This window comes from Palaemon carinicauda, chromosome 10 (genome assembly GCF_036898095.1).
Source record: "Palaemon carinicauda isolate YSFRI2023 chromosome 10, ASM3689809v2, whole genome shotgun sequence".
Lineage (NCBI taxonomy): Eukaryota > Metazoa > Arthropoda > Malacostraca > Decapoda > Palaemonidae > Palaemon > Palaemon carinicauda.
In genome coordinates this window covers 116,847,752-116,868,434 of record NC_090734.1, presented here as the reverse complement: position 1 = coordinate 116,868,434, position 20,683 = coordinate 116,847,752, and the positions used below count along the sequence as shown (strand labels likewise).

Here is a 20,683-nt window from a genome sequence, read left to right as displayed (position 1 = left end):
TGTTCTAAACTGGTATAAACAATAATTGTACATTCCATTTCCAAATTATTTTTCCTAAATTCAGTTCGAAGTCAGTTTGATTTCATATGAACTTGTATCCACATCAATTATGGAACCACCAGCAAAAATAAGAAAGTACGAGGGTAATTTTAGATTAAAATTTATACAAGCAGGCAAGGAAATGAAGAATTGTGCTACCCCTAGAACATTTGATATAACAGAGATGGTGGTGGGGGATTGGAGAAAGATTGAGGAGAATTTGAATCATGATGTATTTTCATTGAAAATGAATGTTATGCCAATCTAAATGTTATTACTGTACTACCGTCTCTAACACTACCATTAAAATTATCAAACGATTACAGAAAGAGAAGGATAAAGGTTGCTGAGAACGCTACTATAACTCCTGTTAAAATTTTCTCAACTGGACTTGCATAGATAAAAGTTGATTTCATTATTGATATGGAATATTTCCTCAAGTAGACTATTTATCATGAATACGGTTTGGTCACCTGTATCATTAGTTTTTGTACCGAGGCCTAGGATAGCCTACCAATAAAAATCACTTGGAATTCAAGAAGTGATAGTAATATCAGTTGTACAAGTCAACCCCTAATTTTCATGGGTGAATTTTAGGATTTAAAGGTTCTTTTAAACGTGGAAATATACGATATATTCTACAGGCATTGCTCATCATTCCGTGACTTTTATTTTTTTGTATATTAAATGTTTTCAAAAGACTCCATGACTGCACAAGGTAATAGGTACAGTAATAAATGATAAATAGGAACAAATGCTACACAACGTATTATTGAAATTTTGGTTTTTTAATTCATATTAACTTTTTGTCTTCACATTAGATGATGAGTGACGCAAGTGCAAAAGTAACCCAAGATGAGGTCGCTGCCCAACATTCTGCCACTTCGTACGTATTTGTTTATGAACTTAAGCACAGAGGCCAAAATAGCATATTAGATCTTTATGACTCAACCACTGGAAAAAAATGTAAGTATGCAGTAGAGAAAGATACAATATGAAAGAATTTTTAAAAATATTTTTCAACTTATTGAAGATTCAAATATTGTAAACCATATACAATGCAGTATGGTCTACTGAAATATTTAGTTTATTCATTTATAGTTTTAATTCATACTGAACTGTATAGTATTTTGTATCCTCAGTGAATGTTCAAAGTACATTTCAGGTCCAGGTTTTTCCGTGTTTCACAAAGAAAACTCCCATAATATGGATTTTTTTTCAATGTTTAGTATTAAACAAATCTTTTATTCCAGGGGTAAGCCATGCTGATGACCTCCAGTATTTATTTGTTGATAGTCCATACTTCCCCCAGCCTGAGAAACCAGATGACAAACGTGTACGTGATTTAATAGTCACACTCTGGACCAACTTTGCAGCAACTGGGTAAGAGACCAAAAACCTATGCTTTTCTTACAGAGTATTCTAGAATTTAGAGTTTAATTTAGTTTGATTACTTTAAAAGCTTTGGCTATTGATATAAGTTTAGTCAAACGGCTAACATTACCTCGCCATACCTTTCATTTAGATGTAACTTGTATATGATTAATATACTGCCTTTGATAAGTTATCAATTTCAATACTCATAATCCTCTGTGGAGTTTGTGATATATTTCAGAGAAGAGAAATTACTAGATTAATTCCATCAGGAGCGAGCTGAGCATGGTTTTAAAACTTTTGCTTTGCAATGCACTAACTTTATTTTTCCTAAGCTGGCATATCTGTACTCAAGACCACGCCTTTTGCAGCTGCTGATTGGCTAAAATTAGTTTGTCCAAATATAGTAGTTTTGTGTTGACACATTTTCAAATTTGTGAATATATTATTAAACCGCATAGCGTCACCTCAGTATATGCAGCAAAAAAAGTAAATACTACATGAACTCAATAAATATGTTAAAGATTATTTCTTAGAGGAGTGACAAACTTTGTTTAATACAGTAATATAAACAACTCCACCGAAGTTGTAGACAAGGAGAAATTTTGAGATGCATCAATTTTAATGTTTTTATTCTACCATTGTTTAGTGCATAATATATCAGTGGTATTGTCATGATATTTAAAGGTCTAATGTCATACAATTTTGAAGTTATCAAAGGCTCAAAAACCATAATGATAGTAGAAAATCTAGATGGGTGCTGGGATTGTCTTGTGGGAAGAACAGCCTCAACAAAGAAGAAGAAAAGTTTGATCAGCTCTCTCCTACCGAGTGATCCTATCCCTTTTTTAAATACCATCTGCTATCTCAAACTGTTTGCTTTGTTATTGCCATGCTACTGTTCTACTATTTTCTATACTATATTTATATTTAATAACCGTAAAGGTTGAATTTGTCAATTCTGCCCCCCATTCACTGTGGCCTTTTTGGGCTCAAGCCATGACGTCCTGATGGAAGGTTCCTTTAGTACCTTCCCAAGGGTATATATGACTACAGTGATATTCCTAGAGAATCAAACCAAAGGTTTCACAGAATTCTAACTTCTGGCGCGAGTACCCTTAAGATTTACTCTCAAGGGTATTTTTTATAATCGGGACGTATTCTTGACACGCCACATGGCAATCTGCACCCCAAATACCCTTTACGCTTTGAGGGGGATACGTGGCAGAATTAGAAGGGTAGCCGCATTAGAGGTTACCCTGGTTCCCCTACTACTATCGTATCACAACCGCGCCAACTCCCTCTGGCGGTCATTCCTTTATTTGTAGCACCTCGCTACAGTGGTGTTCCCTGTTGATCTGACATTTTCGATTGATTTCTAGGAATCTTTATGCTTTCTACGGCTTCTTTCTCCCTCTAGAAAGTCGAGTATTCATTCTTTACAATATGTATTTTAGTTCCAGCCTCACAATGAAATTAGTGTAATTATTGTGTTTGGATCTACGCCGGTCACCGGTGTCGCCATAGGCGCCGTCGTTCATTGGGCATGTGTTATTTAGTTAACAGAACGACATTTCCGGTTTAAATAGCATTAATTTTTATTATGAAAGCTATTTAGGCATTTTATATTGTAAAGATATTTATATGCATAATTTTCCCTTTTTCTGTGTCGATCGTATATGTCAAAGTTTTGGTGATTTTAGGTAACCGAGATCTCACCTTGCCTAGGTAACCCAACCTAGACAACATATATTTTCGACATTTCCGGAGATTGATATCTCCGGGAATTATATTAGCCGTTACTAGTCTTGAATAGAGATTTATGGGTAATCTCTCTTCCCTCTGAGAGTAGCCTTAAGCTACAACTCTCTGTGCTGGCCTTGAATTTCGAATTCAGGCATGGCTAGACTAGAGTTTTCTGTCTCATCCCATAACAGCAGACAGCAAGTTTTGGGATTCAATCAGAACCTCAGAGTATTTAGTCTTTTGTTGGCAGTCGGTCGGCGAGGTGATTGCATTCCCCTGCCGGCTGAGCTGCTGGCATAGGAGGCTAGCCCTTCCTAGATTACACCTGAAGTGGTTGCATGATGCCGCCACCTTCTCCCTGTGGTCTAGTAGACTAGTCCTATGCTCGCAGACCCTAGGCTGTAGAGTAGTATTCTCTTGTGGCCTAGGATGGCGCCGGCATTGGAACTTTGATTCTCCCTTGTTGAGAAGAACGGCATGGACTGCCGTCCCCTTAACTGTATTAGCACCTCCTAAGCTGGAGAATAGAAGATTCTCCTGCCGCTTGGGGTTGTGCCGGTACCGAAACAGAGTTTCTTCAAGGTGTGTAGGTCCGGCAACATTGCCGGCCCCTCCCATACCTCGTATAGGACCCCCCCCCCTCCTCTGTTCTTTTATGATGGCTGAGCCATTGTCTTTCCTGAGCCGGCGTCCTGCAACCTTACCATTGCCGGTGGGTTGCCGGAGCCGGCCAGACCCCCTCTCCTCAGCTGACGGCTGTGGGTGGGAGGTCCGTTTTGTCACCAAGGTTCTCCAGTTCTCCCTTGAACTGCTGCCCACAACTTCTGTTGTCGGCGTGTTGCTCTGGCCGGCAGTAGACCGGCACAGATAGGTACTGACTCAGTTGGTAGCATGCCGACTATACTAGTGCTGCCGGAGGCTGGCCTACAGTGGTAAGCCGGCAATAGTACTGTGGCTAGATGGAAGCCTGAATGTTACATTCTCCCCTTCCATTTGAACCTTCTTCTCGGAGAAAGGCAGTAAAATTAGACTTTTATATTTATTATTGTATACATACACAGTAATAGATAGCCTTCACTCCATGCTTTCTCTCTCTCTCGCTTTGCTAGCATGCTAGATGTTCCGGCAAGAGCTAGCTAATCCGGCAATATGCCGGCTGAACTACAGTATATGTCTATACAGGTAGTCAGTATATTTGCAGTACAGTATAGTATATACGGCAGATGGAAAACTAACGTATATATTATACTAGTAGTTATTTCCAATATATCTTGGGTATTCCTGCCCAGGTATTTGCTGAACCCAATCCTGTATTGATAGAATAATATTTCGTAAATATTCTGATTTGAAATCAGTTTCCATTTACCCTACAATATTAAATTTCGTAAAGGGCTGGTGGTGTGACACCTCTAACCCTTAGAGGGGAGAGCCCTTATCCCTGAGTTTCCCTGATCAGGAAACTCCCTGATTTAATATTATAAGGGAGGTCAGAGCAAATAGATGGGTTGGGATGCACAAATATGTCTTTTATCCCTTGTGCGAGCTTCTGCTGGTACCGCTCCTATATCGAAAGAATGGCATTCCTTTGATAATCTGATTGTGAATCAGTCCTCCTTACCTCAAAGTGTTAAGTATAAGGGGGGACAGTGCTTTGTACACTTCCTTACACCTAGGTGTTCGACCCCCTTTTTACCTGGAATTCCCCAGTTGGAGGAATCTCCTTATCTTAATACCGAGGGGAGGTAACAGCATTGGCTCGCAGGGGATACACGGGTATGTGTCTCCCACTATCCCTTTATAGCTTTCTGTCCTAAGCTATTTCTGTCAAAAGATGAATTTTGCAAATTGTTGATCAGTGTGATAATCAATTGAATACTCATTTCTGTTCTCCTTTCCTTACAGGAAGGACACCAGATGATACATCGCAGTCTTCTGCAGTTATAAGAGTGAGTATTTTCACGAACATTATACATGCAGGTTCATGCCCCCAGCAATATTATTTCAAAATCCCCAACCCTGTCTGAAACCCTCCGACCTGTAAGTAGGCTAGACCTTACTGTCGAAGATCTCGAAAATCCCAAGTTAATAGAATCTGGTATACAGCTCTTAACATTTACACATTTGGGTGTGAGATTTCTAAAATCTCTCCGAAACCATACCTACCTATATTACAGCTTCCTAAAGGTGAGACATCCTGTCCCCTATCCCTCCTTTCTCCACTCTAGTTCGAGGAGAGGAGGTGAGGATGGGGGTACCCCCCCCCCCCCCCTCTCGCTGCCAGTGTATACACGATGGCAGTCTCAAGCTGTCGAACTACGGTTGGTTTGGTTTCAGAAGTTATCTGAAACAAAAATACGGTTCAGTTGCGATCTCGCAAAAACACGAAACTCTATGGGAATTGGACCGAAGATTTCACTTATTCATTGCGGTAACTGGCAATTTAGTGTTCCTTTTAAAGGTTTTAAAGCTCCCCCAAACCCCCTAACCTTACCTCTCAAGGATGATAAGGTTGCAGACACTAACGGCACTAACGAGTCTGAGCAGGACTCGAAACCCCGACTGACAAACACCAGGCAGAGATGTTACCAATAACTGTCACATCTAACTCCGCCGCCGAGAGCCAGCAGTGTGTGCCCTTGGTCACCACCCAGTCAATAACTGAGTTGGTATCCCTTTGTCGGCAGCCCGCCGATAACCGGCGGACTGCCGACAGCCCGGGAGGTCGCCAATGATTCAGAGGGCTGCTGACTATGCATATAGTTTTCACCACTACCCAGTCACATTGAATATTGGCTAGGGTGGTGTGATGCCGACAATTCACTGACATGCCGGAGAACTGCTAGCCATATCGGTACTGAAGTACTGTGCCAGTTAACTTACCCCCAAGTACTAGCCTTGACGGTAATATGCCAGTTGTATAGGTGTATACAATACCTTGTACATCTGTAATATAGGACTATATCACAGACAGAAATCTTTGGTACATAACCATACAATAGAATGGTTTTCCAGTACGCTGTGCTTCTAAACACAATCTCTTGCTGAGACCTACCTGATTTGGGGATCCACTTCCCCCCGTTTTTCTTACGCTGACTCTTCATCAGCCTCTTTTATTCTTATTATTAATTCCCTGGATGTAGGCGTTGTTTACGCTACTCTTTACTTATGGGCTAGAATCTTCCATTGGGCCCTACTTAAAAGGGGATGCCCTAGAATCAATAATTAGGAAGGCCGCAGCAGTTGGCTGGAAGGATTCACACGAGTTGGCTGGAAGGATTCACACGTATGTGTCTCTCCTATTCTTTTCCAGCGTACTTATCCTAATCTTTATACAATAGAAAGGAATCTCCTATTACAGTGAAACATTGAGAAGCTGATATAGGCAAACGGTCAGGTATGACCTAAAAGGAGGACGGAAAGGTTTCTTAGTTCTCCTTGGGATGTTAAACAATGACCGTTGTTCCACAGACGGTCAGATATGCACACCTTCTGATCATGCGAAGCAAACAGACGCTTCAGGTAGGAGGAAAGTTCCTTCTGGATCGCTGGACCTTCGATCCTTGGGTCCAAGGCCTAACCAAGATGAGACTAGAATGGAAATGGACATACCTCCACCATCCTTTCCTCAACTCTTCCTACATTCCAAATCCCCTGGAAGGGTATACCTTAGAGCTCTAGAGCATACTAGCGGTAAGGAAAGTAGAGTCCAAAGATTTCTAAGGAAGGCTGTTTGGTGTTCACTTGAAGGACTCGAGAAAACTCTGAGTCATTCTGGACTTGGCGCCACCTAACAAGTTCCAATAAAACAGCAAGTTCAGAATGTTAATCCTTCTGAACATAAGGACCTTATTCAGTAAGGGGTGTTGACAGGCTGGCCAGACCTGAAAGATGTCTATTGGCAAATTCTAGTCAGTCACCCCCTCCCCTCATACCTAGAATCCAAGTTACAGAAGATAACATATATCCTAGACAAGATTCTCGTCTGACTAGATTCAGTCCAAGGATCTTCACGGAATTTAGCAGACACAGTCAAGCGAAACCAAGCCTAGAAAGAGTTCAGGCAACAATGGCCCTGGACGACAGGCTGGGGTGGGCAGCACCCAAAACGACTGTCTGTGAGCATCCATGGAGATGATCCGGCCCCGGAACATCGGGGATGCAAAATAACTTCAAGAAGTCTCGATTCTCTCCAGCTCAGGGGCTTCAATGTTTTTAAAAAATCATTGAAACCTATGGTCACCTTAACTCTCCTTTCCCTTGGGGATGTAAAAGGAGATCGCAAGGTCTGTCAAGAGACTATTGTAATCAGTTAGGATTCCGTGACGCTAACAGGGAGGAGTTTTGAACTCTCTCCAGTTCACGATAATGACAGACCCAGTGCTATGTGCACAGCTGTAAGATGCGTTAAGAGGCTGGAGAAGATACACATCAAACGCTCGAAGAGATCTAAGAGGACCAATGATGGTCATTCCCTCTTCGCTTACCCTACAATGACCAAAGGCCACAGGCCCGTAGGCCATATTAGCCCTGTAATGGGTAGAGAAACTCTCTCCACGCAGATCAGACCTCCTCAGGCTGATCTGGGGCATCGAAGCGATAATGAGGCGTCGAAACTGTCGAGGATAAGGGACGTCTCATTTCATTAGGGAATGTTAGCCATCCCTTCCTTAAGGGAATGGGTGCCTATCAGCAGCTCTTTTGTAAATGATCCGCAAGGTGACAGCGGATGCTGTTCTCGGGCTCAACCCAATAGAGTTGGAATGGTACACGGACGCAGACCCATTCCTTCCCAGATGGGAACAAGTCCCCGAGCTGCAGATTGTTCTCTTCATCACGAGCGTCATCAAGATACTATCTTGATATATAGCCCCATACGAGGATCCTCTAGTGGAGGTAACAGACATCATGTCTCTAGAATAGAAGAGATGGACTTAGAAATTCCTGTTCAGCCCATCAAATCTCCTGCGGAAGGCCCTCTACATGCTGAGACCCTTCCAAGGAAGAGGGGCTCTGTTGGCTCCCAGGTAGCCCAAGAACACCCCGTTCCCTGTAATGAAGGAACTGAGGCTGAGGCTGGTCCTAGTTATGCACCTAGGATTATCCAGGAAGTTCTCTGCCTTTGATTTATCACAGTACACCTGATCTCTTCATCTTATGAATTCCTTGCCCTAACGGTTGTGAAAAAGACCGGGATCTCAAAAGGCAAAATAGAATTCCTAGAAGAATACAAGTCTAGTCAACTAGAAGACAATACGAGTCTTCTTGGGAAAAGTAAGTTGCTTTGTAAAGCAAAAGGGACCGAAAGGAATCTTATGATCTTCTGCCTGTCCTTCTCTGTCCACCCCTATAATCAAGGTCTGGCGGCCAACAGCACGATGGCCTTTGAGAAAGGAGGCAGTGTATCCTTGGATACTATGAGAAGTCTAGTTCTTCGGCCCTGTCCCCATATAAACCCTTGAGTAAGCACCAAGAGTATGGCCGACTTTGCGAGAGAGGTCACTTGATTGGATCTCCGGATCCATGGACCAATATCTAGGTGCAAGTCAGCCCCGACTAGACCTCTTCTATATGCCCTTTAAATGGATCTTACGAATGAAATCTTTAATACGATTCCGAAAACATGTGCAGGCTTAGGCCTGCAGCGCCACCAAAGCCCATCTCATGGTCTTTGGACAAGGTCCTACATTATGCCTCACCTGTGAACAATGAGGATGTTCCCTCAAGGATCTAACCTAAAAGGTTATTTTTCAGTTCACTATAGCCTCTGGGGCTAGAGTTAGTGAAATAGTGGCCCTATCTGGGGATGAGGGCCACATTAAGTGGGAGAACTGCATCTCTTTCCCAATCCAACCTCTCTCACTAAGGACGACCTACCAACTAAGAGCGTTCCTGGAGAATCTGCCCTCTGAAGGAAGATGTCTCTCTAGGTCTGCTAGAGTGTCTAAGGTCTATCTTCATAGAACTTCAGACTTCAGGAGAAACCGCTCTTTACAGGAGAAACCTTTGGATCAAACTATCCCTACAACTGAGGGCGAAGCTCACCTACCTTATTCGCGGAGCGGATCCTGACAGTACTCCTGCAGATAAAGATCCGTGAAAAATTGCTTCATCACTGAACCTTCCAGTGTGTGGACTTGAGCCTCTTCGCTCATTTACTGATCGGAGGTTGTCCAGAGTGTCTTACAGACACTATGCTAAGCAAGTCTATGGATTGAAGCATTATGTGGTGGCAGCAGGTGGTATTTTGGACCCTGTCGTCTAGCTCTGCGATGAACAGTAAATTGATTGGGACTATCAATTAAAAGGAGAAGTGGTCAGCATTTTTCGTGTGACCTCCCTTTGAATAAGTGTTGCCAAGGTAACACCAAATCTGTTCAGAATCTCAGGTGTGAAATTATACAGATACCACTAGTGCCGTGTGTACATAGTACAGTGTTGTTAGACTATTTCATGTACAGAAATTATAAAAAGAAGTCTTATTAAAGAGCTTTTCTTCAGTCTGAGAGTGGCACTCATCATTTTTTCCCCTTTCAAAAAAGGGAACATTAATTTCTGTGTGTCTCTTGTATAATTTTCTTATCATGCTACATTCATTTAGCATGTAGTCATTTATTAGGAATAAATGTCTATTAACCCTTTTACCCCCAAAGGACGTACTGGTACGTTTCACAAAACTCATCCCTTTACCCCCATGGACGTACCGGTACGTCCTTGCGAAAAAATGCTATAAAAAATTTTTTTTTCATATTTTTGATAATTTTTTGAGAAAATTCAGGCATTTTCCAAGAGAATGAGACCAACCCGACCTCTCTATGACTAAAATTAAGGCTGTTAGAGCAATTTAAAGAAAATATACTGCAAAATGTGCTGGGGAAAAAATCACCCCTTGGGGGTTAAGGGTTGGAAATTTCCAAAGAGCCTGGGGGTAAAAGGGTTAAAATGCAGTTGCGTCCTAATTCACCCGACAATTGCATGTTTAAGATGCCAGAGTTCCTTGACTTACTCATGTAAGTATTTCTCATATCATTGTATGCTTACAAACAACGGATGGGGACAGTGATATTGGTTCCACAATATATACAATCCTTGAGAACGTTTGTATTCTCAGTGTATACTTATGTTTGTTCATACAATATATGCTACCTTGAGGCCCCTTTTCTAATGTCTAAAAATGACTCTTCCCTGGAGGGGGCAGGAATCACTAACATTGTTATGCTTAGTGATAATGACGGATAACGGTAACGTTATTTGTCTCAATTGGCCCTTTTGGCCGTAGAAATATTGTCCCAAGGTTAAGGCACTGATGAAAATCCACAGATACATTAATTCTCTGGTATGCTTCCATCAGGACGTCATGGCTATGGCTTGAGCCCAAAAAACGGATTTTGAGCGAAGCGAAAAATCTATTTTTGGGTGAGATGGCCATGACGTCCTGATGGACCCACCATTCTGTTCTATGAAAAGAACGTCACAGTCGCCCCCCCCCCCCTGAACTACTGTATCTGTAGCACCATGCTCAACGCTACAAGGAATGACCGCCAGAGGGAGTTGGCGCGGTTGTGATACGATAGTAGTAGGGGAACCAGGGTAGCCTCTAATGCGGCTACCCTTCTAATTCTGCCACGTATCCCCCTCGAAGCGTAAAGGCTATTCGGGGTGCAGATTGCCATGTGGCGTGTCAAGAATACGTCCCCTGATTATATACGATACCCTTGAGAGTAAATCTTAATGGTAGCCTACTCGCGCCACAAGTTAGAATTCTGTGAACCTTTGGTTTGATTCTCTGGGAATATCACAGTAGTCATATATACCCTTGGGAAGCTACTAAAGGAACCTTCCATCAGGACGTCATGGCCAGCTCGCCCAAAAATAGATTTTTCGCATCGCTCAAAATCCGTTTTATAATAACCTTTGAAGTTTTGAATACCCCAGCCCTTAATGCCCGACATAAGGCAGCCACTGGCATTAAAAATTTCTTCATTGTTACTCACAGAATCTCTATTGTCTTTTGAAGGCAAAACAGTTCCTCAAGCACGCATGTAGAAACGCATCTTGTGGTGTGGGAGGATGAATGTGACTGTAGTGGATGTTCCTTCCATTCGATATAACCCTATATACCACACAAATCTATTTATTACTCTATATGTTTTTATGTTCATCGTTATTTTGCTTTTTAAATTTGCTATAAAAGTTTGATAGTTATTTTAGTAATAATTATGTGATTAGTGCTTGAAAAAATTAAATTGATATTTCTATAATTAGAACATTATTCCAAGATTTCAGCTTCAATGTTTATTCAAAATTTATTGATAAATAATTACGCTAAGTCAATATGTAGGTTTGGCTGACACAATTAATTTAATTAGTATTTATATCACATTCATAATAGCATCTGTTAACTCACTCTGTAGCAGTAATTTTATATCATAATTGTGTGTACAGAAACTGATGAATTTGGACAAACTGAGGTCCAGCCAATCAGAAGCAAGTAAGTGCCAGCTTGAAAAAAAAAAAGATTATAGATGTAGCTATACTTTAGTAGTAGCCATTTTAACTTTTAAAGGCCTTATTTTACCTAAAGCAAAGGAAGTTAAATTTTTGGGCATGATATTCAATTCTAAAATCACATATTCTAGTAACAATGATGCTATGGATTGAAGATTAAGAAACCATTAAATGTTTCAAGAATTGTTTCTGATTTTAGTTGGAGACTAGATCATTGAGGGTGTAAGATTTTCTAACTTTTATTTGTAAAGGAAAGAATTGGTTTTACAATTTCTTTGTAGAATTAAATATGCCCTGTAACCCCTCTTTTTAAATTTCAGGATGAATAATTCTCTCCTCCCAAAAAATGAAGTCGACTTTTTTTTTTTTTTTTTTTTTTAGTCCGATAATGGTGAAGAATGTTCTGTAATCAATAAGGATGAGTCATGTGTAGTTGTTACTTGAATTAGCATTTTGATACCACAGAGGTGGCAGAATTAGGTAAAGTTTCGAGTTGCAGTTTTTTGTTATTACAGTATTATTATTATTATTATTATTACCTAAGCTACAACTATAGTTGGAAAAGCAGGATGCTACAAGCTCTAGAGCTCTAACAGGGAAAATAGACCAGCGAGGAAAGGAAATAAACAGATAGTGTACCCAAGTGTACCCTCAAGTAAGAGAACTCTAAACCAAGGTAGTGGAAGACCATGGTACAGAGGCTATGGCATTACTGAAGTCTAGAGAACAACAGTTTGATTTTGGAGTGTCATCCTAGAAGAGCTGTTTACAATAGCTAGAGAGTCTCTTCTACCCTTGCCAATTGTTCTGTAGCAAATGAACGATATAGTGTAGTAGTTAGAGGAAAAAATTTCAAGTATACTATTTCAAGAAAGTCCACTGAATAGTATTGTGTAGTTAAATAAAGGAAAAATTCTTGGATATGCATCATACAGTCTTTCAAAAGTTTAAGTAATTCTTACCCCTGGGTTCAGAAAGGGGCTTCTTTTTAATTTTCTGTCAATACAAAAGGGTTCATTTCTACTATGTTCCCACTTGTGAAGGAATTTGTGGTAATGGGTAGTAGATAGGAAAGGGAAAGAGGTCCCCATTAATTTAATTTATTTATTAAATGTTGCATTGGATTCATCAAGCAGAAAAAATTAACAATTAGACTTTTAAATTTAGGTTGTTGGCAAGAGGTTGCTTTGCTTGCTCTTTGCCTGAATTAAGAAATGTATAGGACTAGGGATAATAACTGTTCCTCATCTCCAAATTTTAATTTCAAACAAAAGGTTGGTCATATAATACAAATATATTTATTTGATAACTGTGTACTTCAGTTCATTGCGATCGATTACTGTAGGTTGAGCACATTCTGGTGCAATACTAGCAATCCATAAACAGGTGAAAATATGGCCTTATCCAAAATCTCATATGATTTTTGGGTGAGAAAATCCTTGTAGGGTGTATATATTTTGCCAAGACTGATTGCTGATACAGCCATTTTTAGATACCCTGTCTGTGCTCAATAATGGTACGGAATAACCCTGTAAATTCAGGACATTTTTTTATTCTTTGTACATTAATTGCGTTACCATGTTGAACACAACTATGTAACACAGTCATCCAGTAGCATGTTTTGTACTATAGATATGTCATCATCATGACTAAATCAGTACAGTATTGAATTGTTTACAGTGGTGTAACAGTAAAATCTTTGTTACAGATTCCCAACACCTAATGGGTCATTGGGATTTGCATGGGTGGCTGCAAGTCCTACGTGTCTTCGATATTTAGCAATTGCAACTTATCCTTTCCTTACGAATTATGACAGAGATGGGGTAAGACACTATCTGTTGTTTTTTTATAAGCAATCTATGCAGAAAAGATCACTTAGGAGTAAAACAGAGAAATATAACTATGCAATTTTACATTAGTGTTCATACAAAAAATATTCTCTTTGCAATCAGTTGTTTGAAATGAGCTTTAACTTCTAGGCTATTCTTATATAAATCCAAGTACAGATCTTACTGCTTAAGCAGTCTTCTCCAAAACCCTAGTGTTTTACAGCTCCCCAGCTCTTGTGTTCATAGTCTGCACAGAGTTCGTATCGATATTACCGATATGTATTCGGGCCATATGGCCCAGTGCTGTGACTGGGGAAACCATCCAGCACCAAGGTGTCACTGGGAGAAAAACATGCAGTTGCACGCCTAAGTACTGTAGCCTACAGTAAAATTCAAGATGTGGGATGGCAAGATGGAAGAAGGGAAGCGAGAACAGGTATAGTAAAAGATTGAAAGCCCAATGGTATACTGCTAAGACCTCTAAGTACTGTCTACAGTGCACAGTATAAGGTGCACTGATCAGACTACTGCCTTCCTGGAAATTGCCAAGTTACAATTACAATAGACACTACTGTATTATGAGAAAGTTGTCTTGTACAGTATTAACCTGGTTATTATGAGCCTTAGTTCTTGAGAGATATTTACTTGGTAACTAGTAATGAATTAACTAGGTGTGTAGAAGGACTGGGTAGAAGGAATTATGTAGTGTCATGGGTGACTTAAATGCTAGAGTGGGCACTGGAGAGGTAGAAGGTTTCATTAGGAAGTATGGCGTACCAGGTGAAAATGAGAGTGGTGAGAGACTGGTAGATATGTGTGTTGAACAAGAGATGGTAATAAGTGCTAGCTTTTTCAAAAAGAAAGATAAAAACAAGAATACATGGGTAAGAGTGGCAAATGGAAGAGTAGTAGAAAAAGCATTAATGGATTTTGTGTTGATAACTAAAAGAATGTTTGGAAGATTGAAAGATGTGCACATGTTTAGGGGTATGGCTAAGGGTATGTCTGATCATTTTTTGGTGGAAGGAAAATTAGTTGTAGCATAAGAGTGGGGGAATAGAGTAGGTGGATGTAAAAGGGAGCTAGTGAGGGTTGAAGAGCTAATAAAACCCAGGGGTAAAAAGTAAATATCAGGAAAGGTTGAAAATGGCATATGACGAGGTGAGAGTAAGAGAAACTGGTAATTGAGAGGAGGAGTGGTAGTTAGTAAAAGAAAATTTTGTTGGGATTGCAAGTGATGTGTGTGGCAAGAAGGTTGTTGGAGGCACCATGAGGAAGGGCAGTGAATGGTGGAATGGAGTGAAGGTAAAAGTGGAAGAGAAAAAGAGGGCTTTTGAAGAATGGCTGCAGATTAATAGTATAGAGAAGTATGAAAAATATAGAGAGAAAAATGTGGAAGTAAAGCGCACGGTACGCGAGGCAAAGAGGGCAGCTGACCTGAGTGACCTGAGGTGGGGTCAGGGATTGGGTCAGTCATATGAAGAGAATAAGAAGAAGTTTTGGAAAGAAGTGAAGAGACTAAGGAAGGCTGGCTCGTACAGGAGAGCCAACGCGTGGCCGCGTACGGCAATCTGAAGCGTGGGTGCGTTGAAAACGCTAGCGGGCAGGCGAAGAATCGCACGCGATCGCTAGGAGATCACTGGCGCGTAGGAGATCGATGGAGCGCTGTTGCGCGGCCAGAAGATATCAGCGGGGGGCAGAACCAGATGGTGAGGTTGCGCATAATAGCGAACGCCCGTGGGCGAGCGGGCGCTCAGAGACTCGTTCAAATCTAAAGCACAGGAGATCGTCGGCGAGGAGGTGAAGGAATCATCTCTTTCGCCTCCACCCACATCAGGAAGCTCGTGGAGTACGCTGGTGCGCTTTGCGCACATCAGGAAAGGGCGCGCAGGCGATCGTGGCTGTAAAAAGAAGGAACAATCGCCTTGCCTGTGCCTAGATCCAAAGATCGTGGGCGCGAGGGCGAACGTTGGCGCGCATTGCGCACATTAGAAAAGGGCGCGCAGGCGATCGTGGGCGTACAGGAGACCGTTGGTGCACAAGGCGCGTAGCAGGAAAAGGGCATCCAGAAGTGCGCTGGCGAGCTGAAGAGAGCTGGCGCACAGGTCTCAGAGGCGCAGGAGAGCGCTAGCGATCAGGAGATCTACGGCGAGACTCGGCTATAGGAGATCGCAGGAGAGAAGTCTGGAACACAGCAGGAGAGCGCAAGCGAGCTACTGAAAAACATGGGCGCACAGGAAAAAACCTGGCACTTAAGGGACTTACCCACATTGTGGAGTAAGCCCTTTTGCCCCGAAGGGACCGGTGCTCGTTGGAAAAGAGGTACGTCGGCGCCCACTGCGCATCTGCGTCCAGGAGAAGGTCTGGCAGGAGGATCCTCTGCGGGGAGGAGAAGATGAAGACGACCACAGGCAGGAGCACCATCATCAGACCTCCGAAGAGGAGTCTCTGGAGTGAACTCCCCCCAAGGGGGAGAAGCACTTGCAGGAGAGACCGTGGCATCAGCTGCCCCGAAGGGGACTGAGCCCTCAGCAACAACAGCAGAAGAAGACCTCCGAAGAGGAGTCTCTGTGGTGAACTTTCCCCCCCGGGGAAGAAACACTCGCAGGAGAGACCGTAGGGCTCAGCTGCCCTCCGAAGGGGACTGATCCTTCAGCAACAATAGCAGAAGGAGTCCTCCGAGGAGGAGTCTCTATGTGTGTCCTCTCTCGCGAACGAGAGAGGAACACTTCGTAGAAGAGACTGAAGATGGAGCCCATAGGGCCGAAGGGTCAGCCAGTGACTTAGGAGCCAACCTCCGAAGAGGCGCTCCTGCAGCTGCTCAGCCCCTTGAGCGTAGCTACAGGTGAGACCGCTCAGCACCAAGAGCATAGTCGCATAAAAACTATGGTCCGAGAATGTAACCGCTCAGCCCCTTGAGCAAGGTTACAAAAGCGGTCGCTCAGCACCAAGAGCAAAACCGCCGGAGGACCAGGAACATATAATGATTAATGGTAAGAGAAGTTTCCCCCCGAAAGGGAAAGAAACTCAAACCTGGGCAGGGGACCTCCCTCGGAAGGGAAGTTACCCACCCAAGGAGGCGAACCTCCCGAGTGTTCTAAGTTGAACTGAAGAGCTGTTGGTTGTCTCGGGAGAACTTCCAGGAGAAGGAGACACGCCCCTGACAAAGTCCTATAGAGGAGGCAGCAACAGCCAATTCCCCCCGAGTCCCAACAAAACAGCTCTGCTTCGTTGTCACATTAGGCAAACGGAAAAACAGATCGTTAACTGTGAAAATAAAAAGTAATTAGTTAACATTCATTCCCCCGGGAAGACTCCGAAGAGGAAACCCGAGGAAAAAGAACACAAGAATTACAAAACAGGCAAGAGCCCTCAACCCCACCTACACTCACGGGAAGGGGGAAGGGCGAGAACTGTAACAAAAACAGAATTATAACAGTTATAATTATGCAATTCATTAAAGAATGTTCACTAAAAGTAATTACGAAAAGCCCGAAGGGAAAAGTTCTAAAAAGCTGAAAAGATAACAAATACAATTAGATTTTATAATAAAAATATAATTGAGATAAAAAGTACTGCATAGCAACTCCAACCCCAAACGAAGGAGCTATCGTAGTATGTAGAAAACGTAGTAAAAGGGTGAACGACCTCCAGAGAGAGAGAGAGAGAGAGACCGTAGTCGAACTACACTCTCGTTCCTACGTTGAACCCCACCTTCCCCGTAGGAAAAGAGGAGAGAGGAGAAACAAAATAATAAGTCCCGCGATGACGACTCCCCACAGCGCCCGTGGAAGGAGCCGACCTTAGGACCAAGGAAGAGATCGCACCCCATGAAATTACATCGTAGTGGCCTGACTGCTGGCGGCTACACGGTGATATCGTGCACACACACACAGCACGAACACTGAAAAGGAAACTTACTGATTTCTATACTCAAATATATACATAAACATAAAAATATGTTTACATATATATATGAGTACCAGAAAAGTAAGCAATTAAGTAAAGACAAAATAAATGGCTGCCATGTGAGGACGGGAACGGAGACATCCGTTCGTCGTCCGAGCCAAAAGCGAAGTGAGTCAGTTCACCTGTGTGTGAGGGGGGGAGGGGTAGCTAGCTACCCCTCCCCTACCCCCTGCTAAGTAGCGAGGGGGGTAGTTAACCCTCATTAAAAGTCTAATGGCTCGCCATTTCAGCTATGCCGAAAGTAATACCCTATGTAAATAGTGTGGTTTGTATTTCGGTTACGGAACAACTTGCAAATAACAGGAGAAAGAGAAATGTGATAGAATAGTGTGCCCAAGTGTACTTTCAAGAAAGAGAACTACGTATAACCCTAGACAGGGTACAAAGGCTATTGCACTACCCTAGACCAGAGAACAAAGGTTTGATTTTGGAGTATCGTCCTCCTAAAAGAGCTGCTTGAGAGAGAGAGAGAGAGAGAGAGAGAGAGAGAGAGAGAGAGAGAGAGACAGACAGACAGACAGAGACAGACAGACAGAGACAGACAGACAGACAGACAGACAGACAGACAGACAGACACTATGTAGTGTATAACAGTAGGTATGCACAGAGAACTCATATCTGTTGTTTATCCAGGAAACTAGTTCATGTGTGTCTTCTTCCTTTAATATTCCCCAAACACTGCTCTGCCAGCACAATTTAACAAAAAAGAAAGCAAATTTTATTTAAACAGCCAGATTATGAGGCAGCAGAGAAGTACATTGTACTGCATCCGAAATAAAAAGTGAAAGTTGCACCTGGCTAAAAGTTTAAACAGCCACTTGAAGCTTCACCAAATTCATGCTCTTAATAAAGGACAATGGTTTGTATTTGTGTAGGAAAAATAATGCTGTTGTATTATAAAGGGAATTCAAAAGTGGTTAGAATGAGGAAATAGCAGTATAGTATTTAACACTAAAAAGTAACTGAAGCTACTGGCCAAAGGGACAGCGCAAAGTTCCTTAGTAATGACACCACCACCACTTTACTGTAAGGGATTTCTCAAGATTTGGATGTAAATGGACTTGGACTATTCAAAGTACAGTAAAGCAAACTTTTATAGCACACACTCTCGTCACATGCCGTAATTTTTGTTTTTTTTTCAGATCCTGAGGTTCTGGCAAAACCTTCCTTTGGAACGAAACCAAATCCTCTATCCTGAAAGATTCTCCATCAGGCCACCATTTTTCCAAGTCCCACCAAGATTCACCTCTTGCTATGAAACCCCTGCACCAATTGGAAGAGTAGGAAGTAGGAACAATGGATACTCAAACTGGCTACTTCCAGAGAATCAGTATCGCCTGCTAGGCCTTAGAAAGGTTCAAAATAAAATTGAGCAAATTCTTGATATATAACTGTTCATCATAATGTAGCAAACAGAAACTAAGAAAATACATATTATTCCTTTTTCACCAATTGGAGATGTTATCTATTTACCCGAAATATCTTGAAACTTACACATTCATTAATGTCTCAAGAGGACAAAAAGTATTGTATGGTTCAAAGGTATTATCATATGACCTGCTAAAGAACATTATTGTATCAAAGAGTTACAAATATTAAATTACTGTACCTTATTTTATACTATATTTGTTTTGAAAAATCACACATTTTAAGTAATTTATATTTTTCCTAACAGTACTTACCTCGAACTACTTTCTTAGCAGAGTCTGGGATCTCTCAATCACCGACCAAGAATTTTGCGTAGTTGCCCCCCTCTCCGCTGCCTCTCAAGGGCGTAAGGATACTCGCCCAGGTACGACCCAGGTCACGCGCGTGGCCATGCTTGATATCCAGTAAGCTTATGTTTTAAGTCCTCCTCGAACTCCAGAAGATACTCGGGGCAGGATGGGAGGGCCATTACCCGAAAGTAGTTTTAGGTAAGTACTGTTAGGAAAAATACAAATTACCTAAAATTTGTGATTTGTTCCAACAAAGAGTACTTACCTCGAACTACTTTCTTAGGAGAGACATACTTTAGGAGGAGGGAGTAGCTTACAGATTGAAATGTTCGAGACTCCCTGGGGCCCTGGGGCCCTTGAACTAGATAGGGGGCTAGTTCTGGAACTCCCAGGTTGAGGCAGGAGAGTAGGGGAAAGCACGCAAAAGTCTAGCTTATGTACAACTCGCCTTTTATTCAAAATCCATACTTGATGTGTTCTAACATTCCATCTCATGTAGGGATGGGGAAAAAAGGGTGGGGTCTCAGGAAAAGGATAGAGGTTAGCAAGGAAGTAAGGAGGAACTTGTGTCGCTTACGATTACTTCCCACGGCTAACCCAGGGCCCAAACTACCAAACTTGTTGCATGGCCGCAATGATTGGCCCGATGGAGAAGGCATCCAAGGACTTCCTCGTATAGTCCTTGAGGTAGTGGGCTGTAAAGATGGACTGCCCAGTTCCTCGTATAGTCCTTGAGGTAGTGGGCTGTAAAGATGGACTGCCCAGCCCAAGTGCCCGCCCGTAAGATTTGGCGTACCGCCATGTTGGTGCCAAACGCTAAGGACGTACTAAGACCTCTAATATCATGAGGTCTTGGGGTACCAGGCACCATGGAGCCCTCACTCTCATAGGACCTCTTTATAACCTGTCTCTGCCAGAAGGATATGGTGTTTTTGGAAACTGCCTTCTTGACCGAGCCTGTGGACACAAACAAACTCTTCACCACCGGTCAGAGTTTGGCTGTCCTACTAAGGTACTTCCTGATGGTCCTTACGGGACACAAGTGCAGGTCACTAGGGTTGTTCGAGCGCGGAATAGCCGGAATTGACAACTCTTCGAACCTCAGGTCCGCAATTGCAGGGTTCTGAGTCTTTGCTACGAACTCCGGCAAGAACTTAAAAGTCATGTCCTTCCACCCTTTCGAGTGGGATACCTCGAAAGACAGGCCGTGGAGCTCTCTCACTCGTTTCGCCGAGGCCAGGGCTAGTAGGAAGATGGCTTTGAGGGCGAGATATTTGTCTAAAGCATCCTTTAGAGGTTCGTAGGGAGGCCGTGAAAGGACCTTGAGGACTTTGGCCACATCCCACTGGGGAACTCTCGAGGTGCGGGGATCACAAGTTTGCTCAAAACTCATGATGAGCATCGATATGTGACGCGAGGTCCCAAGATTGATGCCCTTAAGCTGGAACACCTGTCCTAACGCTGCTCGAACTCCTTTGATGGCTGGGATGGAGACCCCTAGAT

At 42.5% G+C, this 20,683-nt stretch overlaps 1 protein-coding gene across 2 annotated transcripts in view; it reads left to right on the top strand.

The window, feature by feature from the left end:
- LOC137648697 (venom carboxylesterase-6-like) overlaps positions 1 to 19,075 on the top strand; it is a 105,518-nt gene extending 86,443 nt beyond the window's left edge. For both annotated transcript variants that reach the window (XM_068381730.1, XM_068381731.1), the window contains exons 9-12: positions 861 to 1,005; positions 1,293 to 1,422; positions 13,373 to 13,487; positions 18,605 to 19,075. In XM_068381730.1, the coding sequence (XP_068237831.1) occupies positions 861 to 1,005; positions 1,293 to 1,422; positions 13,373 to 13,487; positions 18,605 to 18,853 (639 nt within the window). In that variant the 3' untranslated portion in view covers positions 18,854 to 19,075. The remainder of the gene's footprint in view (positions 1 to 860; positions 1,006 to 1,292; positions 1,423 to 13,372; positions 13,488 to 18,604) is intronic.
- The last annotated feature ends 1,608 nt before the right edge of the window (positions 19,076 to 20,683 follow it).